Here is a 25,782-nt window from a genome sequence, read left to right as displayed (position 1 = left end):
CTAGTTCCCTGACCAGGGATTGAACCCTGACCCCCTGCATTGGGAGCACAGAGTCTTAACCACTGTGCCGCCAGGGAAGTCCCCAGTCATTCATTCTTGAATTCACAAGGACATCATCACCACCATTATTATGGTTGACTATTCTCATTATTTTATATTTATTGAGCACTCATAATGTTCCGGCCCCCGACTCCAACGACCACATTACCCCTCCTACTCACCCCCATCCCCATCCCCATCCCCAGATCTTTGGGAAAAGCTTCATAATCACACCTGGCCTTAAAGACACAATGATATGAGGACAAATCCTATGGGGACCCTGGAGTATTTGGTCTTTAGCCAGTCCGTCCCTGACTCGACTACAGAAATATATATATAATCTTTGCTCATGTCTGTACAATACTGATCTCTGCTGATTGCTTAAAATAGAACCTGATTTTTCTCTACTACAATATCTCCTAAGCCATATAGCCCCACAACAAAAGGAGGCCCAGCTTTACAGATTGGCCAAGAACCCCCAGAGCATTTTAAGTAGTTACTCTGAAATTTTCACAGCAATCTAATACCTATTTTTCCCTAGAGCTATTGCCCAGAGGAACAGGACTAGGGCAGAGAGGGCACCTGGGGATGATATGGAAACATCCATAAGCCCAATCTAAAAATTTGTGGCCATGATGGATATTTGTTTGGGAAAGGAACTCTTTTTTCCCAGACATTTCAGACAGCCATCCTGGGCCCACCTGAGGATACTAACAAAGACAAGAGTCCCCTGAATGCGCATATGGTCTAAGGGTACCTTGAAAAGTTGTGAATATTTTCCGGAAAAGTAGAGACCTTGGAGTCCCCTTTTGCACTTGCTATCCCTAGGTGTTGTCTTCAGCAGTTAAGTGGCAGTTCCTTAACCAATCTGGGATTTCCTGGGATGATCAGAGAAAGTTAGGTAATGATAGACCCATTTACCTCTTGAAGGAAATCGTTTTCAAGTCTAATGGCTGGGTGAGAAGTCAACAGCTGCTTTAACCTGAAGTTGGCTCCTCCCCAAGCCCAGCTCTGGCACAGGTATGCTTCATGCCAAGAGGACTGCTTCCTCAGACACCTCTGGTGAGATCCAAGGCCTTAATGCTGGCGGGTGAGTTAGCCAACAGAAAAATTTGCTAGCTCAAATGTCTGGTATAGTGTGACACCACTAATGAGAAAATGATTAATCACATGTTGCTGGTGGAAGGGGTGAGTTCTGGTCACGGGCTAGAGACTGGCTCTGAGGGTTTACATTGCTAGATGGATACTGGACTTCAGGAACATCCTCTCCAGACAGCTGGTCAATCAACTCAGGGACCACATAGGACTGCTGCTGATTCACCTCCTCTGGGACCTCCTGGACATGCAGATCACCCTCCCCAGGGAACTCTTGGGATGGTTTATCAACCTCTGGGATGTCCTGAGACAACAAAATGATTGCAGAAGCCTCTTGGGCCAGCCTGCCAATGTCCCCAGAGAATTCCTGGCATGGCTGGCTAAGCTCCTCAGGGATCCCTTGGGCTGGTTTGCCGACTTCCACGAGAATTTCCTGGGCCAGGCCACCAACCCCTACAGGGAACCCAGGGACCCGCCTGCCAACCTCCACAGGGAACCCCTGGCGTGGCTGGTTGACCTCCTCAGAGTTCTCCTGGCAAAGCTCACAAGCTTCCTCAGAGACTTTCTGGTACAGTTGGCTGGCATTCTGGCATGGTTGGCTGATCTGAGGGACCTCCTGGCATGTCTGGTTAACATCATCATGGTTCTCCTGGCATGGCTGGCTGATGTCAGGGACTTCCTGGCATGGCTGGCTGACCTCCTCTTCAGGGATGTTCTGGCATGGTTGGCTGACCTCCTCAGCAACCTTCTGGCATGGCTGACTGGTTTCCACAGGTGGTTCCTGTGGGGACTGGTTTCGTTCAAAAGGCTCTTGTTCCCCTTCTATGGGGACCTCTTGTGCTCCATTCCCAATGGTCTCCTGGAGCAGCCCAAGGCCTTGATGTTCTTCAGTCACATGTGAATTTAGGGAGGGGTGATCACTGAAGCCAAAATGGCAGTTACCATCCACTGCAGTAGGGGAGGAAGGACCAGCGCTGGACACAGTGCTGGAAGGGCCACTGCTGTCTGCAAAGCAAAGTCAGGAGACCAAGTCAGACAAGATGGAAGAGTAGGTTCTATGTATGTAGTTCAAATGCCAGAACAGACGGCCTATATTACTCATGTCTTTGGGAAAGAGGGTCTAAATTCTTCTTAAGTTATGCAGACTCCTAAGTTAGCCTAGCCCAGGAACTGTTGCTTTGGCCTAAGGTATACTACAAGAGTGGCACTAAGGGACATCTAAGACTTCAGGAGACAGTGCTGAGGCCCACTTCATCCAGTTCTTTCATAAATGTACCCCCATTCCAACTCCAAATTCCCATGGCCCCTCATTCTTACTTTGGAGGCATATGAACACTTCATACCAGTGGTTCATAATTAGGGTTACATACCAAAATTATGGGAAATTTTTTTAAAAAATAGATATTTCCAGATTCCATCTCCAGAGATTCTAATTCTACATTTAGGGTAAAGGTGTGGGATGTTGAAACACTCCCAGTTAAATCTGATGTATATCTTTTGTTAAGAATTATTTCTTTAAAGCACATTTCTGGGGCAGAGGTAACCTTTATTTACTGCCCAAGAGACAAGTAAGCAGGAAAATGTAGAAAAACTTTGTGAATCAGAATAATAGGAAGGAAAATGATTTACTCAAAGATGGAAGACTGCCATGAAATCTCTAAATGGCAGCAGTTCTTTTATTTTTTTTTAATGGCAGCAGTTCTTAATTAACCTTTCTGGGGGTCACTGACCCCCTTTGAAATTCTAATGAAAGTCATGGACTATCTTCCCAGGAAAATGTACATATGGATATTCCCCCTCATCTTTACATATAATTCCTGGGGTTCATAGACTTTACCCTGAAATCCATCTACAGATCCAGGGTTAAGACCCTCTAAGTCTTGAGACATACAGTGTTACAGGCTTATGGATATTATATACATATAAAATACAAAAACTAATTCCTAGATCTTGACAGTAGTAAATGAAGGCCTTAGAGTCTTCAGTTACACTGTGGGACAACTCCTACCCCAACTTCTACCTCTTCATTAATCTCTAGTAGGAGACTACTCTACTTTTCCCTTTGTAAGTATCATACTAATTGATGGTACTGTAGCTTTAAAGCACTCTGATATCAATAATGATAGATTTTGGAAATCGGGGACACCTGAATAGCTTGTCATCAGTGAGAACCAGGGAAGTTGGTAAACCTGAGTCTGCAAAGGCTCCAACAGTCATTGAGTTTAAGGAATGCCAGCTATCTCTTTTCTGTAAAGCAGGGGTCCCCAGCGCCCCCCTCCCCATCCGAGGCCTGTTAGGAGCCAGGCCGCACAGCAGGAGGTGAGCGGTGGGCTAGCAAAGAAGCTTCATCTGCCAGCCGCTTGCCATCGCTCCCTATCACTCCATTACCGCCTGAACCATGCCCCTCCCCACTGGTCCGTGGAAAAATTGTCTTCCACGAAACCAGTCCCTGAGACCAAAAAGGTTGGGGACCGCTGCAGTAAAGGACTATATGAGGCATGCTTCAAGTGGAAAAAAAAAAAAAAAAGAGGAATGTGGTTTGGGGCCAACAAGGCCTATTTAGGGCAGACAGACAGACCCTAAAGAAAATGTTTACCAGTGAGGCTATACATCTGATACTGAGATTTAAAAAAGAAGAAAACATGTGTAAGCTGAGTTCACCCAAGGATAGAAGTAGCCTTAATATTCAGCTAGTAGTTTGATTCAGACAAATCAAAGAGTTCAGACAGAAACAGAAGTTGAAGAAAGATAAGATTTCTAGGGCACAGAACCTATAAACACTATTGGACAGAGGTAAAAGGACCAATGGCAAGGGGAATATAGGATAATCTGAAATTCAGGGGAAGAATTCTTGGTGTCAGGAAGGAAAGTTTCTTCTGCATAGAGGGTGCTAGGAGAAGGGCAAAATTCTACAACTGTTTGCCCCAATATTAAAAATATGAATCTTTGCTTCAGTTCTATCCAATTAAAATAATGTTTGATTTTAGATAGTCCCTGGAGGTAGGACGAATAAGGGAAGGATTCTTCCATTGCCAGTGTCTCTGGGCCTTATCCCCTGTCTGGTCACCACTGGTATCTCTCCCCCTCTACAATTACCCTAAGAACTCCTTGTGGCTCCACTGTTCACACTGTTACCAAGGATAAATAGTGATAGGCTAGAGATTACAAAGAAGAGATGGGAAAAAGCAGCACCTGAACTTGAACTTACAAATGAGAACAGACACCTTGAAAGAAGGGACAGGTAGAAAGTAGTAGCAGATTCTAGTTTCTTTTTCCCAGCTTTTCTATATATCTAGGTTTCCTCCCAAGTCATTTTTACTGAGAAAGCTGTAGAGACCAAATGGGGACTTGAGGAGAATGCAGCCTTCATCTTTTCTTCCCTAAAGGACCCTCTGAGCCACTATCATTAAGGAGCCCCTCCAAGGAGATAGAGGGCACATGGAGGACAGAAGCGACGGATGAGAGAGAATAAACAGATCCGCCCTTCATCTTGGAAACAGCAAGTGCAACTGCTTCCCTGCCTGGTTACTCCTGGTCCTTCAACCCTCATCTTTGTTTCCCTCCTGTGACGAGTCTCTTATTCACCAATCCCTCCATTCCCTCTTGGCCTTCTCTAGGCAGTTCCAAAACAATTACTTACACCAAGGGGGCTTTTCAGAGCGCTGCCGGAGTTGCAGGGTAGGTGAATGAAGAGTGCGAGGTGGAGAAAACGGGCTATCAGAGGTCTGGTTGCTGTGCATAGAGTCAAAGAGGGCTGGACAGGTGAGGGAGAGAGAGGGAAGAAAAAAAAAAGGCTATGAGGAAGAATTCAAGAACCACAGGTTGTCAATATAAGTGAAAACCAACTTACACTTCCTCAGGCTGAGAAGTAGCATTTCCTAGGGACCCTTCATACAAACCATTTTCAATATTTTAAACTTTATATTATGAATATTGTCAAACACATTTTTTAAAAAGTAGTTGAGGGACTTCTCTGGTGGCGCAGTGGTTAAGAATCCGCCTGCTGGGACTTCCCTGGTGGTCCCGTAGTTAAGATGCCATGCGTCCAATGCAGGGGGTGCGGGTTCAAACCCTAGTCAGGGAACTAAGATTCCACGTGCTGCGTGGCCAAAAAAAAAAAGAAAGAATTCACCTGCCAATGCGGGGGACACAGGTTCATCCCTGGTCTGGGAAGATCCCACATGCCGCGGAGCAACTAAGCCCATGCGCCACAACTACTGAACCTGCGCTCTAGAGCCCGCGAGCCACAACTACTGAGCCCAAATGGCACAACTACTGAAGCCCATGCTCCTAGAGCCCGTGCTCTGCAACAAGAGAAACCACTGCAATGAGAAGCCCGCTCACTGCAAGGAAGAGTAGTGCCCGCTTGCAGCAGATAGAAAAAGCCCGTGCCCAGCAACGAAGACCCAATGCAGCCAAAAATAAATAAATATATTTTAAAAAAATAAAAGTAGTTGAAAGACTAGTACAATCAATACCTATATATTCATCTCCTATATTTAACATGTTAACATTTTGCCGTATTTGTTTCATCTATTTCTTCATGCTGAAGTTCTTTAAAATAAATGACGAACAGTATGAGTCATTTCACCTCTAAATACTTCAGTATTCATTTCTAAAATATAAGGAATTTTCCTACATAGCCATACACCATTAATAAACTTAACAAAATTTAAAAATACCCTAATATCATCTTAGTACCCAATCCATATTCAAATTTCCCCCAATTATTCCCAAAATGTCTTTTATAGTAAGATCCAAACATGAACTATGCATTCCATTTTATTATGTCTCCAAAGTCTCTTTTAACACATTTTTGACTGGAGATGTATTATGGCCACAGGTGTTAGTTTCTGCAAAAATCCCCCAGTCAACAATGTGTTAACCTAGAATCGAGCTCCCCCCTATTTTTCTTATACTGACTTTTTAAAAAAATAAATTTATTTATTTGTATTTTATTTATTTATTTTTGGCTGCGTTGGATCTTCGTTGCTGCTTGCGGGCTTTCTCTAGTTGCGGTGAATGGGGGCTACTCTTCGTTGCGGTGCGTGGGCTTCTCATTGTGGTGGCTTCTCTTGTTGTGGAGCATGGGCTGTAGGTGTGCAGGCTTCAGTAGTTGTGGCACATGGGCTCAGTAGTTGTGGCTTGCGGGCTCTAGAGCACAGGCTCATAAGTTGTGGCACATGGGCTTAGTTGCTCCGTGGTGTGTGGGATCTTCCTGGACTAGGGATCGAACCCGTGTCCCCTACATTGGCAGGCGGATTCTTAACCACTGTGCCACCAGGGAAGTCCCTCATAGTGACTTTTTGAAAAGAACAGGCCAGCTGTCTCACAGAATGTCACATTCTACACTCTGGATTTGTCTGATTGCTTCCTCACAGAAACATTTAACTTGTTTCACTATCCCTTGTATTTCCTATAAACTGACAGATACAAAAGGCTTGATTCAATGATTCAGGTGTTCTTTCTTGGTTTTTTTTTTTGGTTTTTTTTTTTTGTGGTACACTGGCCTCTCACTGTTGTAGCCTCTCCCGTTGTGGAGCACAGGCTCCGGACGTGCAGGCTCAGCGGCCATGGCTCACGGGCCCAGCCCCTCCGCGGCATGTGGGATCTTTCTGGACCGGAGCACGAACCCGTGTCCCCTGCATCGGCAGGCGGACTCTCAACCACTGCGCCACCAGGGAAGCCCTCTTGTTTGTTTTTAATTTTTTATTTTTGTCTACGTTGGGTCTTTGTTGCTGCACACGGGCTTTCTCTAGTTGCGGCGAGTGGGGGCTAGTCTTCGTTGCAGTGCACATGCTTCTCATTGCGGTGGCTTCTCTTGTTGTGGAGCACGGGCTCTAGGAGCATGGGCTTCAGTAGTTGTGGCATGCAGGCTCTGTAGTTGTGACTCATGGGCTCTACAGCTCAGGCTCAGTAGTTGTGGTGCACGGGCTTAGTTGCTCCACGGCATGTGGGATCTTCCCGGACCAGGAATTGAACCCGTGTCTCCTGCATTGGCAGGCAGACTCTTAACCACTGCACCACCAGGGAAGTCCATTTGAGGTGTTTTTCTTTTTCTTTTTTTAGTGTAAAAACAAATGCTTACATTTTTAATAATTTTTTTGATATTTTGATAATTTTTTAAAAATTGAAGTATAGTTGATTTATAATGTTAGTTTCAGGTGTATGGCAAAGTGATTCAGTTATGTGTATATATATTCTTTTTCAGATTTGTCTCCACTATATGTTATTACAAGATATTGAATATAGTTACCTGTGCTATACAGTAGGTTCTTGTTGGCTATCTATTTTATATATAGTAGTGTGTATATGTTAATCCCAAATTCCTAATTTATCCCTCTCCCCCCTTTCCCCTTTGGTAACCATAAATTTGTTTACCATGGCTATGAGTCTATTTCTGTTTTATAAATAAGTTCATTTGTATCATATTTTAGATTCAAAATATAAGTGATATCATATGATATTTATCTTTCTCTGTCTGACTTACTTCACTTACTATGATAATCTCTAGGTCCATCCATGTTGCTGCAAATGGCATTATTTATTCTTTTTTATGGCTGAGTAATATTCCATTGTGTATATGTACCACTTCTTCTTTATCCATTTATCTGTCGATCAACATTTAGGTTGGTTCCATGTCTTGGCTACTGTAAATAGTGCTGCTATGAACATTGGGGCGCATGTATCTTTTCAAATTACAGTTTTCTCTGGATATATGACCAGGAGTGGGATTGCTAGATCATATGGTAGCTCTAATTTTAGTTTCTTAAGGAACCTCCATACTGTTCTCCATAGTGGCTGCACCAGTTTGCATTCCCACCAACAGTGTAGGAGGGCTCCCTTTTCTCCACACCCTCTCTAGCATTTATTGTTTGTAGATTTTTTGATGATGGCCATTCCGACTGGTTCAATGATTCAGTTTAAATAACTTTGGGACTTCCCTGGTGGTGCAGTAGTTAAGAATCCAATGCAGGAGACATAGGTTCGATCCCTGGTCTGGGAAGATCTCACGCTGCGGAGCAACTAAGCCTGTGCGCCAGAACTACTGAAGCCTGCACGCTCTACAGCCCGCATGCCACAACTACTGAGCCCACATGCTGCAACTACTGAAGCCCATGCCCCTACTGCCGGTACTCCACAACAATAGAAGCTACTGCAATGAGAAGCCTGAGCACCACAGCGAAGAGTAGCCCCCGCTTGTTGCAACTAGAGAAAGCCCGTGAGCAGCAATGAAAACCCAACACAGCCAAAAAATAAATAAATAAATAAATAAATAAATAACTTTGGCAAGAATACTTCAAGAGGTGATCCTGTGTACTTTATATTGTATCATACTGGATGAACATAATGTCTCATTATCCCACTAAGGCTAAACTTACCAACAAAGTTAAAGTGCGGCCCATGAGGTCTCGTCTCACCATCGTAAAGTTTTCCCCTTCTGATTAGAGATAATCCTTTGGCACTGCGGAACCTGATCAACATTTCACCTAATTGTGTTAGTATCCACTGATGATCCTTAATTACTTTATTAGGACTATCAAGTGGTGATTTTCTAATTCTATCAATTCTGTATTTATTAGCTGGCATATTTTCTGTAAAGAAGAGCTTTCTCTCTTCAACTGGGGCCATTTGATTACATTAAACTGCAGTTCTTACTGAAAAGGAAGGATAAATGTTTATTTCCCTTTAATTAGTTTTCAGAAGAAAGAGCTGGTGAAAAGTATTCATCAATAGTGACAGATGATGATTATTTTATTTCATTTTTGTTCTCTTTTTTGTAAGATTCATTATGAGCTTGTAGATGTTTACATGTTCAGTCCACTTTAATCAATTACAATAAATTATTCTTTTTAATGCTAAAATATTCCAATTCTGGTCAGTGGGAGCCTCTTCAGGCTTGATTGCTTCCTTGCTTCTGTTACAACATGCCTCAGGATCACCTTGTGCTTTCCTTGCCCTAGATCATGCATCCTCAATGGTGCATGGTGAAAGTGGTTCTTGGTGAAAGTGAAAAAACTTAGATATTCCACTGGTTTGTGGTCCATCAAATGGCTACAATACATAAACAGACATAAAGTTTATCTGTGGTATTAAAATTTCAGGTGGCGGGGAGTGATTGGAGGAAAAAAGTCTAAAAAGGCTCTGTAGGAGGGGGTGTGATTTTAGAAAAAAAAAAAAAAAAAAGAAGGTTAAAAAACATGGGCCTAGACCAGGAATCCAACCATGGAATCCTGTTTGCTTTTAGTGGGGAATGATATGTAGAGACCAAAATCTAGGTGCCAAGGGAGCTCATTGATACTCTTTCTAATGCATGATATTAGAAAAAGCATTAAAAAATGGAATTCATATTGATATTTTCAATTCAAATTTAACATTACAGCACTTTAAAAATCTTCTGAATTTATATTTATATATAATTTATCTTACTTTGAGAATTCTTATTCCTAATAACAGAAACATAATTACTTTTCTACATTACTCTATTATATGTGTGTGTGCATATGACATATGTTTCAAAATAGTATCAATATCACTACTAACAATTAAACCACTGAATGAGGATTAAAATTATTTTATATTTCTTTTTGTTCCACTAAAGGATTTACAGTCAAAGTACAGTATTCCAAAGTTATTTGAAAAATTATTTTCCCTGTGTGATTATGTTACTATTTTGATATAAAGTTAGGGTAATTTCTTTCCATTTTTTTTTTCCAATTTTAGGATTCACTTCTTTTGATTTAGTCTTATATTTTGAAAAACATTTACAGGTTCACAAGTCAAAGGTTTATAAAAAGGCATATTCAGAGGAAGTTCCTTTTTCTTCATGCCCTTCAGCCCCATTCCTATTGCTGTCCAGTGGTAAACATTTTTATTAGTTTCTGGTGTTTACTTTTATCATTTCTTTTTGCAAATATGTATATTTTCCCCTTATTTCCCCTCCTTATAGAATAGGTAACATACTATCAACACTATTCTGCACCTTTTTTTATCCACTTAACAATATATCCTGGAGATTACTTCATATCAAAACACATAGATCTTCCTCATTAGTTTTAACAGATCCATAGTACTCATTTGAGTGGACATACCACTGTTTATTCAACCACTCTTGTACTGAAGAACTTTGGGGTTGTTTCCAAAAATAATAAATAAACAACATAAATTATGTCACAATAACTGTATACAAATGTTATTTCAACTTTGTGTACAGTAGCTTCAGAATAGATTCCTAAAATTGTATTACTAGATAAGAGAGTAACTGTATCTGTAATTCTCTGAGATATTACAAAATTTACCTTCATAGGGGTTGTACCATTTTGCACTCCCACCAACAGTGTATGGAACTGCCTCTCTCGTTATAGACTTGTCAAGAGAATGTGTTATCAAACTTTTGGATTTTTTACAATCTAATAGGTGAGATATGATATCTCAGTGTAGTTTTATTTATTTATTTTTTAATTTTTAAAAAATTTTATTTATTTATTTATTTTTGGCTGTGTTGGGTCTTCATTGCTGCACGCGGGCTTTCTCCAGTTACGGCAAGCAGGGGCTACTCTTCGTGGTGGTGTGCGGGCTTCTCATTGTGGTGGCTTCTCTTGTCGTGGAGCATGGGCTCTAGGTTTGCACGGGCTTCAGTAGTTGTGGCACACGGGCTCAGTAGCTGTGGCTCGTGGGGTCTAGAGCACAGGCTCAGTGGTGGCGCACAGGCTTAGTTGCTCTGTGGCATGTGGGATCTTCCCAGACCAGGGATCGAACCCGTGTCCCCTGCATTGGCAGGCGGATTCTTAACCACTGCACCACCAGGGAAGTCCCTCAGTGTAGTTTTAATTTGCATATTTCTTATGATCGAGGTAGAGCATCATTTCACATGTGTAACAGCCACCTGTATTTCTTTCTTTGTAAACTATCCTTTTTCAAAAATCACACTTTTGGTCTTTTCCTTCCTGATATGTAAAAGTTCTCTGTATTTTAGGATGATTAAGCCTATATGTGATATAAATTGCAGAAAAAATTTTTCCTTGCTTATGATGTTGCTATTGGTTTTACAACATATAAAAAAATGTTTATATGGCTTAGTTTATCAATCTTTTCCTATTGTTTCCCGAATTTGAGTTTGAGTCAGAATTAGGTTCTCCTTACTTTCAGGTGATAAAGGAATTTATCATCATCACCCCTGCTTACTTTTAGTACTTGCATGATTTTTTAAAATTATTATTATTGAAGGGAAAGCCACATAACATAAAGCTAACCATCTTAAAGTGTATAATACTGTGGCATTTAGCACATCAACAGTGTTGTGCCACTGCCACCTTATCTAGTTCCAAAACATTTTCATCACCCCAAAAGAAAACCCCATATCCATTAAGAAGTCACTCCTGGGCTTCCCTGGTGGCGCAGTTGTTGAGAGTCCGCCTGCCGATGCAGGAGACACGGGTTCATGCCAGGAAGATCCCACATGCCGCGGAGCGGCTAGGCCCGTGAGCCATGGCCGCTGAGCCTGCGCGTCTGGAGCCTGTGCTCCGCAACGGGAGAGGCCACAGCAGTGAGAGGCCCATGTACCGCAAAAAAAAAAAAAAAAAAAAAAAAAAAGTTACTCCTCATTCTACCCTACCTTCAACCCCCGGAAACCACCAATTTGCTTTCTATCTCTATTCTAGTTCTTTCATATAAATGGAATCATACAATATGTGACTTTTTCTGTCTGGTTTCTTTCACTTGCCGTGTTTTTGAGGTTCATCCATATAGCAACATATATCAGTACTTCATTCCTTTTTATAGTTCAGTAACATTCTATTGTATGTATATACCACATTTTGTTTACCCATTCACGTACATTTCAGTTGTTTCCACCTTTTGACTATTGTGAATAGTGTCACCATAAACTTTTGTGTGTAAATATTTGTTAGAGTACCTGTTTTCATTTCTTTTGAATATATACCTGGGAGTGGAATTGCTGGGTCAGATAGTAACTCTATATTTAGCTTTTTGAGGAATTGTCAAACTGTTTTCCACCAGGGCTGCAACATTTTACATTTCCCCCAGCAATGTACTAAAATTCTAATTTGTTCATGCCATTACTAACACTTTTCTGCTTGCTCTTTCTCTTTTTAAATTATAGCCATCCTAGTGGGTGTGAAGTGGTACCTCATTGTGGCTTTGATTTGCATATCCCTGATGGTTACTGAGGGTGAGCATTATTTCATGTGCTTCTTGGCTATTTGTATATCTTCTTTGAAGAAGTGTCTATTTAAGTCCTTTGCTCACTTTTAAGTTGGGTTGTTTGTCTTTTTGCTGTTGAATTGTTACATTATGGACCTTTATCAGATATATGATTTGCAAATATTTTCTCCCTTTTTATAGGCTGTCTTTTCCCTTTCTTTCATGTTCTTTGATGCACAAAAAGTTTAAATTTTGGTGAAGTCCAATTTATCTATTTTTTCCCCTTTTGTTGCTTGTGCTTTTGGTCTGTCTAAGAATCCATTAGCTAACTCTTAAGGTCATGAAGATTTATCTTATGTCTTGTAAGAGTTGTACAGTTTTAGCTCTTATATTTAGGCCATTTATCCATTTTGAGTTAACTTTTGTACATGGTATGAGGTGGGGGAGGTCCATCTTCATTCTTTTGCATATGGGTATCCAGTTGTTCTAGCACCATTTATTGAAGAGACAATTCTTTCCCCATTAAATGGTCTTAGCAACATTGTTGAAAATCAACTGGCCATGGAAGTATGGGTTTATTTTTGGACTCTTGATTTTATTCCACTGGTCTCTAATTTATCCTCATGGCAATCCCACACTGTTTGGATTACTGTAGCTTTGTAGTAAGTTTTAATATCAGAAGATGTGAGTCCTCCGACTTTTTCTTTTTCAAAATTATTTTGACTATTCAGGTCCCCTTGCAATCCCATATAAACTTGAGGGTCAGCTTTTCCATTTCTACAAAAAAGTGCATTGGAATTCCAATGGGGATTGCATTTAATCCAGAGATCTCTTTGGGGAGTACTCTCATCCTAAAAATGTTATGTATTCTACATGAACATGGAATGTCTTACCATTTATTTAGGTCTTCTTTAATTTATTTCAGCAATGTTTTACAGTTTTCAGTGTACAAGTCTTTAAACTTCTTGGTTAAATTTTGCTCCCAGGTACTTTATTCTTTTGGATGCTAATATAAATGGTATTGTTTTCTTAATTTCCCCTTTGGATTGTTCATTGCTGGTGTATAGAAACACAACTGATTTTTGTGAGTTGATCTTGTACCCTGAAACACTGCTGAATTTGTTCATTAGTTCTGGTAGTTCTTTTGGGGTTTCTTTTCCATTTTCTCTATATAGGATTATGTCCTCTGTGAATAGCGACAGTTTTACTACTTCTTCCTTTCCGATTTAGGTCCTTTTTGTTTGTTTGTTTTTTGTTTTTTGCCTAACTGCTCTCCCTAAAACTTCCAGTACAATATTGAATAGCAGTGGTGAAAGTGGGCATCCTTGTCTTGCTCCTGATCTTACGGGGAAAACTTTCAGTCTCTCACCACTGTGTATGATTTGTGCTGTGTTTTTGTTTTGTTTTTTAATATTTATTTATTTATTTGGCTATGCCAGGTCTTAGTTGCAGCACACAGGATCTTCGCTGCCTCATGTGGGATCTTTGATGTGGCATGTGGGATCTTTGGTTGCAGCATTTGGGCTCCTTTAGTTGTGGCATGCAGGCTCCTCTCGTTGCAGTATGCGGGATCCCTGACCAGGGATCAAACACCAGCCCTTTGCATTGTGAGCACGGAGTCTTAACCACTGGACCACCAGGGAAGTCCCTAGGGGTTGTTTATAAATGTCCTTTATAGCACTGAGGAAATTTCTTTCTGTTCCTAGCTCGGTGAGTGTTGGGTTTTGCCAAATGCTTTTCCACATCAATTCACATGATTGGTTTTTTTCTCTCTTTGTTCTATTAATATAGTGTATTACATTGACATATTTTCTTACATTGAATCACCCTTGCATTCCTGAGATAAATCTCACGTGATCATGGTGTAGTATAATCCTTTTAAATGTGTACTGTTGGATTTGGTTTGCTAGTATTTTGTTGAGAATTTTTTTTGTGGGGGGGGGATTGTTGAGAATTTTTGCCTCTCTACTCATAGGGGAAATTAGTCTGTAGTTTTCTTTTCTTTTCTTTTTAAATTTATTTATTTATTTATGGCTGTGTTGGGTCTTCATTGCTGCGCGGGCTTTCTCTAGCTGTGGCAAGCGGGGGCTGCTCTTCGTTGTGGTGCATGGGCTTCTCATTGCAGTGGCTTCTCTTGTTGTGGAGCATGGGCTCAAGGCATGCAGGCTTCAGTAGTTGTGGCATGCAGGCTTCAGTAGTTGTGGCTCATGGGCTTAGCTGCTCTGCAACTTAGATGCACGTGGGAATCTTCCCAGACCAGGGCTCGAACCTATGTCCCCTGCATTGGCAGGCAGATTCTTAACCACTGCACCACCAGGGAAGCCCTGTAGTTTTCTTTTCTTAGGGTGTCTTTGTCTGGCTTTGGTATCAGGGTAATGCTGACTTCATAGAAAGTGTTTCCTCCTCTTATATTTTTTGGAAGAGGGTGAGTAGGACTGGGGCTAATTTTTCTTAAATGTTTGGTAGAATTCACCAGTGAAGCCATCTGGTCTTGGACTTTTCTTTGTTGAGAAGTTTTTGCTATTGATTCAGTCTTTTTCCTTCTTATAGGTATGTTCAGATTTTCTATTTCTTCTTGAGTCGGTTTTTAGAGTTTATTTCTAGGAATTGTCCTTTTCATCTATGTTATCTAATTTGTTGGCATACAATTGTTCATGGTACTCTCTTACAATCCTTTTTATTTCTGTAAGGTCAGTAGCAATGTTTGAATTGATGGCGATTAGCTTCAATAACATACAAACACTCTGTTCCTATAAAGCTCAGTCCCCACCTTGTTATTGTCATAAATCACATCTTTGTACATTGTGTGCCCATTAAAACAGACATAATGATTGGTTTATTCATTTGCATGTTGTCACATATGAAACAAAAATACAAAAAGGGGAGCTACAAACCAAAAATACAATAATGCTGGCTCTTATATTTACCAGTGTAGTTACTTTTACCAGAGTTCTTTATTTTTTTCTTCTTTCTTTCTTTTTTTTTTTGAGTTCTTTATTTTTTGATATAGCTTCAAATTTCTGTTTAGTGTCATTTTAGCCAAAAAGCTTCCTTTTAGCATTTCTTGTAGGGCAGATCTACTACTGACAAAATCCCTCAGCTTAAAGATGTTACTGGAAAACTACTAGAGCTAAACAATGAATTTGGTAAAGTAGCAGGATACAAAATTAATGCACAGAAATCTCTTGCATTCCTATACACTAACGATGAAAAATCTGAAAGTGAAATTAAGAAAACACTCCCATTTACCATTGCAACAAAAAGAATAAAATACCTAGGAATAAACCTACCTAAGGAGACAAAAGATCTGTATGCAGAAAACTATAAGACAATGATGGAAGAAATTAAAGATGATACAAATAGATGGAGAGATATATCATGTTCTTGGATTGGAAGAATCAACATTGTGAAAATGACTCTACTACCCAAAGCAATCTACAGATTCAATGCAATCGCTATCAAACTACTGCTGGCATTTCTCACAGAACTAGAACAAAAAATTTCACAATTTGTATGGAAACACAAAAGACCCCGAATAGCCAAAGCAATCTTGAGAAAGAATAACAGAGCTGGAAGAATCAGGCTCCCTGACTTCAGACTATAGTACAAAGCTACAGTAATCAAGACACTACAGTACTGGCACAAAAACAGAAATATAGATTAATGGAACAGGATAGAAAGCCCAGAGATAAACCCATGCACATATGGTCACCTTTTCTTTGATAAAGGAGGCAAGAATATTCAATGGAGAAAAGACAGCCTCTTCAATAAGTGGTGCTGGGAAAACTGGACAGCTACATGTAAAAGAATGAAATTAGAACACTCCCTAACACCATACATAAAAATAAACTCAAAATGGATTAAAGACCTAAATGTAAGGCCAGACACTATCAAACTCTTGGAGGAAAACACAGGCAGAACACTCTGTGACATAAATCACAGCAAAATTCTTTTTTGACCCACCTCCTAGAGAAATGGAAATAAAATCAAAAATAAACAATTGAGACCTAATGAAACTTCAAAGCTTTTGCACAGCAAAGGAAACCATAAACAAGATGAAAAGACAACCCTCAGAATGGGAGAAAATATTTGCAAATGAAGCAACTGACAAAGGATTAATCTCCAAAATTTACAAGCAGCTCATGCAGCTCAATATCAAAAAAACAAACAACCCAATCCAAAAATGGGCAGAAGACCTAAACAGACATTTCTCCAAAGAAGATATACAGACTGCCAACAAACACACGAAAGAATGCTCAACATCAGTAATCATTAGAGAAGTGCAAATCAAAACTACAATGAGATATCATCTCACACCAGTCAGACTGGCCATCATCAAAAAATCTACAAACAATAAATGCTGGAGAGGCTGTGGAGAAAAGAGAACCCTCCTGCACTGTTGGTGGGAATGTAAATTGATACAGCCACTATGGAGAACAGTATGGAGGTTCCTTAAAAAACTAAAAATAGAACTACCATACGACCCAGCAATCCCACTACTGGGCATATACCCTACCCTGAGAAAACCATAATTCAAAAAGAGTCATGTACCACAATGTTCACTGCAGCTCTATGTACAATAGCCAGGACATGGAAACAACCTAAGTGTCCATCATCGGATGAATGGATAAAGAAGATGTGGCACATATATACAATGGAATATTACTCAGCCATAACAAGAAACGAAATTGAGTTATTTGTAGTGAGGTGGATGGACCTAGAGTCTGTCATACAGAGTGAAGTAAGTCAGAAAGAGAAAAACAAATACTGTATGCTAACACATATATATGGAATCTAAAAAAAAAAAAAGTGGTCATGAAGAACGTAGGGGCAAGACGGGAATAAAGACGCAGACCTACTAGAGAATGGACTTGAGGACACGGGGAGGGGGAAGGGTAAGCTGGGACAAAGTGAGATAGTGGCATGGACATATATACACTACTAAATGTAAAACAGATAGCTAGTGGGAAGCAGCCGCGTAGCACTGGGAGATCAGCTTGGTGCTTTATGACCACCTAGAGGGGTGGGATAGGGAGGGTGGGAGGGAGGGAGACACAAGAGGGAAGATATATGGGAATATATGTATAACTGATTCACTTTGTTATAAAGCAGAAACTAACACACCATTGTAAAGCAATTATACTCCAATAAAGATGTTTTTTAAAAAAATCCCTCAGCTTTTGTTTATTTGGGGATGTCTTAATTTTCGCTTCATTTTTGAACAGTTTCAACAGATACAGAATTCTTGGTTGACGTTTTTTTCTTTTAGCACTTTAAATATGTCACCCCACTACTTTCTGGCCTCTATGGTTTCTGATGAGTGCCTTGTTAATCTATTAAATATCCCTTGTATGTGACAAGCTGCTTTTCTCTTGCCACTTTCAACATTTTCTCTTTGTCTTTTGACAATTTGATTACAATGTGTCTCAATGTAGATCTCTTTGCATTTATCCTTCTTGAAGTTTGAACTATTTGGACACACAGACTTGTGTCTTTATCAAATTTGAGAAGTTTTCAGCTATTTTTTCTTCAAAATTTTTTTCTGCCTCTTTCTCTCTCTCTTCTCCTTCTGGGATTTCCATTATACATACAGTGGTATGTTTTATGGTGTCCCACAGTATCTTTGGCTCTGTTCACTTTTCTTCATTCTTTTTTATTTCTTCTCCTCAGACTGGATAACTTCAACTGACCTACCTTTTCTTTTGGCTGGAACACTATTTTTATTATAACATGTTTATACATCTGCAGGTAGAAGAAAAAAGTTTTTACCCTCCATTAAACAGAATGGCTTACCCCCACCCCCACCCCACCCACATCACTTGATTATGGTTATGGTTCAACAGATGCATTTTTCAAAGGATCATTTACTCATTAAGCCTCAAAGGAATTCTGTAGCCATTCCTTGTTACTTAATAAATTCAAAATTTGTAAATGTATATTTCTTCTCCCTTTTGTTATGCTTTTACCATTCCATACTTCAAACTTACCCTTTCCCATACTGTCTTAATTAGTGAGATCCTGCTAAACACCTAGTAAATGGCCACACATAAAACAGACATGCAGAGGAAAAACATACACAATGTAGAGGTTTAAAAATTAAACAAATTCAAAGCTAAACAATGGAAATACTATGCACCGATTTCAAAGTGTCCTCTGAGGAGGCCTGGATTCACAGACAGCCTAGGAATAGGCTGGAAGTACAGGTGGACCACTGAAACAGGGCAGCACTGTGTTCATCTGTTTTGTATACTGGCCAACTGGAGGAGGTATCTTTTGAAGAAAGGGTTCCTCAGGAAAAGTTTGAAAACCATCTCTGTGCAAACTTCAAAAAGATACGTATGTCAGCCTACATATAGCTGCCAGCCCTTGTCTGCAGTCCTGTAGTAGGGATAGTTTTTCGTGATGTACGAATAAATTCCATTTAGGGTGAGTTGTTTATCAGGAGCCATCGTAATTGCTTGTACAATTAATTGTGCATAGGAATAAGGTGGCTTTGAATAATCCTTTGGGCTGTCTCCACCTGAAGCTTCCTTCTTATTTTCTGGCTGTGAGTTGTCGGCCATTAAATTGAGGTCAGATGGTACCACACGGCCCATTTTGTACCCTGAAGACCCTGCTCCCCAGGGGGCTGGATGGACAGGAGTTCACAGCACTGATGGTTCCTGTGGGGGAGGGGAGGGGGCTGATGAGGTGGGCCATGGTGTCTGGAATGTTGATGGTCAGTGGGGAGATGTGAGCCTGCACGGGCTTCACCAGGGACTCGGGCGCTTCCTATTTCTCCCTCTTCTTGCTGGACAGGGCAGTGAAGGTGAGTGATCTTGACGTTTGTGCTCGGGAACCTGAATATGCACATGCGCGGCAGCTGCAGCGGCGGCACCCCGTGCCTTTGGAACACGCCGTCCACGCACATGCCATTCTTGCCGAGGCAGCGCAGGTAGAAGTTGCCACCCGCATCGGGCCCGGGCTGCGCCGACGGCTCCAGGGCCGCCCCAGGATGGCCGCCGCCGCCGCCGCCGCCGCCGCCTGGGGGCGTTAAGATCTCGAGGTGGCGCCGCAAGATGAAGCTCAAGTGGCCCATGCTCACGTCCACCGAGCCCTGCGACAAGTTTCACCCGATGGTCACCGAGCGCTTCTTCATCAGGTACTCGAACTTGCAGCTCTCGAGGCGCGCCACTGCCCAGCCACCCGGTGGGTACCCGCCCGCCCCCAGCGCCGCCGCCCGCGGGAGGCCCGCCCACGCCCGGCAACACCACGGCCGCTGCCATGGGCCTGCGAGGGCCCGGGCCGCCTTCCAACGCCGCCACTGAGCTGAGGGCCGAGTGAGGCCGAGGGCCGAGTGAGGCCGAGGGCCGAGCGAGGCCGCCGGCCGGCGAGCTACTAGTGGCGGCAAGGGGCGGGACACGCACAGCGTGCCAGCGTCAGGCCATGACTGACGGCGGCGCCCGCCTTGACCTATCTTTAAGTTTGCTGATTTTTAATTCTGCCTGCTCAAACCTTCTAAGAAGTCCTCCAGTAAATTTTTCATTTCTGTTATTATGCTTTTCAGCCCCAGATTTTCTGTTTGGTTCCTTTTAATATATATATATTTAAAAAAATAAATTTATTTATTTTTGGCTGCATTTGGGTCTTCCTTGCTGTGCCCAGGTTTTCTCTAGTTGCAGTGAGCAGGGGCTACTCTTCGTTGCAGTGTGCAGGCTTTTCTCATCGCGGTGGCTTCTCTTATTGTGGAGCACAGGGCTCTAAGCGTGTGGGCTTCAGTAGTTGCAGCACACGGGCTCAGTAGTTGCAGCATGCGGGCTCAGTAGTTGTAGCATGTGGGCTCAGTAGTTGTGGCACGCAGGCTCAGTAGTTGTGGCTCACAGGCTGTAGAGCACAGGCTTAGTAGTTGTGGTGCACGGGCTTAGTTGCTCCGTGGCATGTGGGATCTTCCCGGACCAGGGATCGAATCCGTGTCCCCTGCATTGGCAGGTGGATTCTTAACCACTGTGCCACCAGGGAAGTCCCCCAACTCCCATTTTTTTTTCTTTTTTTGAGATGATCATATGGTTTTTTTCTTCTTCCATTTGTTGACATGGAGTATCACATTGATTGATTTGCATATATTGAAGAATCCTTGCACCCCTGGGATAAATCCCACTTGATCATGGTGTATGATCCTTTTAATGTGTTGTTGGATTCTGTTTGCTAGTATTTTGTTGAGGAGTTTTGCATCTATATTCATCAGTGATATTGGTCTGTAATTTTCTTTTTGTGTAGTATCTTTGTCTGGTTTTGGTATCAGGGTAATGGTGGCCTCATAGAATGAGTTTGGGAGTGTTCCTTCCTCTGCAGTTTTTTTGGAAGATTTTGAGAAGGATGGGTGTTAGCTCTTCTCTAAATGTTTGATAGAATTCACCTGTGAAGCCATCTGGTCCTGGACTTTTGTTTGTTGGAAGATTTTTAATCACAGTTTCAATTTCATTACTTGTGATTGGTCTGTTCATATTTTCTATTTCTTCCTGGTTTAGTCTTGGAAGGTTATACCTTTCTAAGAATTTGTCCATTTCTTCCAGGTTGTCCATTTTATTGGCATAGAGTTGCTTATAGTAGTCTCTTAGGATGCTTTGTATTTCTGCAGTATCTGTCGTAACTTCTCCTTTTTCATTTCTAATTTTATTGATTTGAGTCCTCTCCCTCTTTTCCTTGATGAGTCTGGCTAAAGGTTTATCAGTTTTGTTTATCTTCTCAAAGAACCAGCTTTTAGTTTTCTTGATCTTTGCTATTGTTTTCTTTGTTTCTGTTTCATTTATTTCTGCTCTGATCTTTATGATTTCTTTCCTTCTACTAACTTTCCAACTCCATTTCTTAAAGGTTGTCTTTCCCCTAGTATTTTGAAATGCTAACTTCAACTATTTCTGGATTTTCTACTTTTTGCTTGGTCTCTGTTTATTCATGTACCAATACTACACTGTTTTTATTATAGAAGTTTTATAAAATGTTTTAAAATCTGGTAGGGCCAGCATGACTTCATTGCTCTTCTTTTCAAGATTTCCTTGGCTATTCTTGCTTGGTTTTTTTTGTGTTTTTTTTTTAATGACAACTTCAAAATCAATTTGTCTGACTTTAGAAAAACAGTACTATTTTTACTGAGATCACATTAAATTTATAAGTTAACTTTGGAAGGAGTGATAGTTCTATGCTTTTGAGTTAACCTATGCAATTAAACATTTTTTCAAGTCTACTTTTTCAGAGTGCCTATCTTTTTAATTTATTACTCATGTTCTAGGAAGCATGGGAGTGGGGGCAGAGATAGTGGTACAAGATAAGAGTATTCTCCATACCTGCAGATGCCTGTGCTTGGGCATCAGTGTGGCGCTGGCAGACTCTACTCAAGAATTCACTCACTTGACGCAGCGAAAGGGCATTATGCAGTGTTTCCAGGGGGTAAATGGTAGGCACCATGGAGCACCCTTCAAATCCTGTTAGAAAAGAGATGGGCAAAGTCAATGTTATTCCTGCTGGATATACCCCAACTGGCCAAGGAAGCATGGAGGGTCCCTGAGAACCATCAGGAGTGTCTGTGGCTTTTGGCTTTTGGAGTGTGGGGTATCCAAGATTCTCAGGAGAGGGAACTCTTTAGAGCCCCTACAGGAGTCTATTTCTGTCACCTCCAGATTTTCTAAAAAGTCTTCCTGCTAAGGCCTCTGGGTGAATCAAATCACCTCTTATCCTACCTATGGAAAGCCTGCAATATTCCATGGAAAAATCAACAGAATCCCAATGAGGTAAGCACCTACACTCCTCTTGTACTTTCTGGGGGAAATAAAACAAAGGTCCAGAGGTAAGGGGTGAAATTGCAGGTCTAAATGAGAGGTAGGGAGGTCATGGAGCTGGGAAAAAACAGCAGATTTCAGGGATCATGTACAAGAGAACCAGATTACGGAGGAGGGCTTGGGATCTGAGGAGGGGTTCATGCAGATTTAGGATATGGGTAGAAAGGCTAGAATACTGGAAGCAGGAGGGCATGCAATACACATGAAGCTCAGCTCAGGAAAACCGCATGTATGAACAGGTTGGGGGATGGAAGTTCTTTCTTGGTTATTTTCATCACTTCAAAGCTTCTTTCCTCTGCTCTCACTGAAGACCCCAGACTTGCTAGTATTTCTCTATTCCTTCAGGAAAATGAGGCAAACCCCCTAGAAAAAAGAATAAATACCGATTCTCTGCTCTGAACCCAACAATTCCAATGTAGATCTACATTGTAGGGTGAAGGGTAAACCTAAATGTGTAACTCTAATCCCAGGGCCTGTTGATGAAAAAAAAAAACGCCCCCATTAGAGGATCAAGAAGCATACATCTCAACCACTTTTTTAGTCCCCAATATTTCCTATGCTTCCTTTATATTTCCTTAAATGGATTAAAGGTAGGCAGGACAGCAATATCTATTCAAGAACACAGCTTCCTGTCTGACAATGATTAAAACCTATATAACTCAAAAGGATTATACCTGACCATCTTCTAACCTTTGGCCCTTGTTTTCTTCAAGGATTCAATTGAGACCTCTGTGCCTCAATTTCCTCCTGTACTCTAGTGGCAGGAGGGCAGGAGAGGTACAGTCTCCAGCTTCTCAGAACTGCTAGAAAAACATTTGGATTTGAAGATGGTGGTAGTAGAGGGTCATAGAGATAAGAATAGATTCCAGGGCAAGAGACTACTCCTGTACCAAATAGCACTGGGAATAGGTAACATTAGGAGGCAGTGAGGAAGGAGAACAGGAAGGGGAGGAGCAGCCAACGCTACAGCTACCAGGCAGTCTGGCCCCAATCCCATCCAAGCAACTAAATGCAAGTCACATAACCTTAGAGTAAATAGGAGAAAGGAATAGGTGGGCTCTCCTGCCAAAAGTGCAAGAAGCAAAGCAGTCAGTCCCAGCCAGGGTAGTGGCAGCAGCCAGCTTGGTGGCAGGGGGTACCGTAGAGGCACTCAGGATCATCCTGGCCTGAGCGCAGCCAGTTCCGGAAGAGGCGCAGGTGGTAGGAGCACTGGTGCAGGTGATGCGCCAGCGTGGCATCCAAGGAGACTGGCCAGCCCCCTGTGCAGTCAGAGGAAAAACTGCGCAGCAACCGGACCACAGGGTGCTGGTCATCCAGCAGCTCTTGGAGGGGTTGGGGGAACCACGGCAGGAAGCACAAAGATAAAGAAAGAGAAGAGGGAGAGACAATAAGGGGGGTACTGGATGACATAAGCATTCCTGGGAGGTGGGGCCACTCAGCTCCAAGGTGAGGTAAGAGAGAAGCAGAGATGGTCAGAGCCACAGGACATGTCTTGCAGGGGAGAAGAGTATTGGCATCATGCTAAAAGAAGTCTAAAAGAAGTGAGTCTAGAAGAAGGGGCACGTGAGACCTCATCATACAGCAGGCCCTCTCCTTTCTCGTTGTGCACAATTCAGTCAGTGCTTGCAGACAGCAGTCACATCGTTCTGGATGGGGTGAGCTGGCAGTTCTGTAGCTAGGAACTCCAGTGTCCCCAATCATTCTTGGGCAAACCCTAGTTAGGGCTTGTTTCTCAAATGAATGTATTTATGAGGTTGGGATAGAGATGAAAAGATTTGAAGTCACTCAGAGAAGAGGGTCAAGAGTGGTATACGTTATCAAGATAAAATTTGAAGCTAAAAAAGCTCCTGAGGACTCAGGCTGGGCTCCCTGGACCAGACTCTAAGATAGCCACAGACAAGGCCTGTGTTAGGTAACTGACGTAGATTAGCAGGAAACCAGGTGTCCTTTAAAACAGCATGTAAAAAACGGAATCAATATGTGAAAATGCCAATATTGATTAATTATCCTTCATTCTTGTTCAAATACATAGACTTTTAAAAAAAGTTTGTGTAATTCTTAAGGGACACTGTATCAATTATAGAAGCCAAAAGAGATAATTTTATATTTTCTTCCCACTGCTGGTGAGTTTAACTGCACTTTGTTCAGCTAGACGAGTGGAAAAGCTTTAATGCCGAAACTACTTACTATCTTAGCTGGTTGGCAAACTTTGTGGATATATGCGATTCAGCTGCAAACGGTTGAAGGCAGTGAAAGGCATGTGGAAGGGGGTTTAAGAGGAACAGTAGGAAAAAGATCTTGGGGAAGAGGTACGGGGTCTTAACTGATAACAGGAATATGGTACAGAGAAAGTAGGATCTAGGTGGCTGAGGATGACTGCTCAGAACTCCCAGACCAGAATGGGCTCCACAGGGTGATCCCATGAGACTATGGTTTCCAGAGACCTTAGTCTGGATGTCAAGAGAGATTTCTGTACCAATGGTCATACAGTTGTGTGGGTCCCTAGAAGAGAATGAGCTTGGCAGATCTGGTGGGTACACTCTGACATTCTGGATGAGGGAGAGACACAGTCTCTTTCCCACTATATTAGTTCACCTTGGTAAGTTCAGCATGCAGTTTACTAATGGGCCATACTTATATACTTGATGTAGTCACAGGATGTGACAGAAGCTTATCAGGAATAGAGGGAGGGATGGGCTGAGGGGTGTTCTCCCACCAAAGCAAGGAAGTAGCACTGCCTTGCCTCCTTTCCAAAGCCAGGTCCAGTTCTTCCAGCTGCTATTTCAAAGCCACACATCATGGCAAAGAGATGGTGGTGATGGACAGTAGGCTGGCACATTGTTGTGACTAATCTGCTGCAAGCAACTGCAGACAGAGCATCCACTCTGTAATTGCTGGGTCAGTCCAGTAACGTTTGGCCATGGGGTAGAGCCCTCATATTGTCCTGAGGGCCAAATTAAATCTAGATAATCTTCAGCAAGAGACATAATAGCTCCAAATCTTTTTCTCCTAGATTCCTGCTTCTCAGGCACTTTAGCCTCCAAGCTCAAGTACAAGAAGAACAAAGGCCAGCAGAGCCCTGAGGTTGTGTGCAGGGTGCTGGAGGAGATCTTGAATTTACTCTCTTGCACTATAATTGTCCAGGTCTTTCTTCCTCTCCCCCTTTTGGTAGAATTAATTCTTCTTTACTGGTGAGGCTGCTAACCAAGCCTTCAGGGAACTAGAGATATATAGGTTTGAGGATCTGTTTTAGGAATTTGGATCTTTTCTCACAGAGCCTAAGAGTTAGGAGAGTTGTGATTTAGCTCTGATGTCAGGGGCCCAAGTTCCTAGTACCATCTTCTGTTCCCTAAGTAACAAGTCTCCTAAGTCCAAATCCCAGGCTGTAGGGTTGGGGTTGGTGCCTGAGGGTCTACTCTGGAGATGACTGTGGCACGAAGGCCAGAAGAGCTTGAAGCTAACTGTGCAGGCACAGTCACGCCACTCTGAATGGGAAGCTCCTGTCACAGGAACAAACAGGAGTGCAGGTGGAGGGTAGGGGTATAAACTGAGCAAGTATAAGCTAGTCAACATAGGGAGATTTCACCAGTGCCTAGTGGAGATGTATGGCCTTACTGGGCTAAAATCTAGCACCTGCCACTGTCTAAGGAGCAGGTGATCAGCACCTAGAGTT

The 25,782-nt window shown here is 41.9% G+C and overlaps 1 protein-coding gene across 17 annotated transcripts in view; it reads right to left on the bottom strand.

Moving 5' to 3' along the window:
- Positions 1-140: 140 nt before the first annotated feature.
- Positions 141-25,782, bottom strand: part of PPIP5K1 (diphosphoinositol pentakisphosphate kinase 1) — a 49,226-nt gene continuing 23,584 nt past the window's right edge. For 7 of the 17 annotated variants that reach the window (XM_029237604.1, XM_029237611.1, XM_029237614.1 and 4 more), the window contains 3 exons: positions 21,618-21,755; positions 4,775-4,888; positions 178-2,139 (listed from right to left, as the gene is read on the bottom strand). In XM_029237604.1, coding sequence (XP_029093437.1) covers positions 1,202-2,139; positions 4,775-4,888; positions 21,618-21,755 — 1,190 coding nt within the window. In that variant the 3' untranslated portion in view covers positions 178-1,201. Of the gene's footprint in view, positions 2,140-4,774; positions 4,889-21,617; positions 21,756-25,782 lie in introns of all 17 variants that reach the window. The other 10 variants (XM_029237618.1, XM_029237612.1, XM_029237616.1 and 7 more) reach the window with 3 other exon arrangements.

The sequence above is a fragment of the Monodon monoceros genome, unplaced genomic scaffold, assembly GCF_005190385.1.
Source record: "Monodon monoceros isolate NGI ecotype Baffin Bay Population unplaced genomic scaffold, NGI_Narwhal_1 Super_Scaffold_21, whole genome shotgun sequence".
In the NCBI taxonomy this organism is placed as follows: domain Eukaryota; kingdom Metazoa; phylum Chordata; class Mammalia; order Artiodactyla; family Monodontidae; genus Monodon; species Monodon monoceros.
This window is presented reverse-complemented; position numbering and strand designations above follow the sequence as displayed.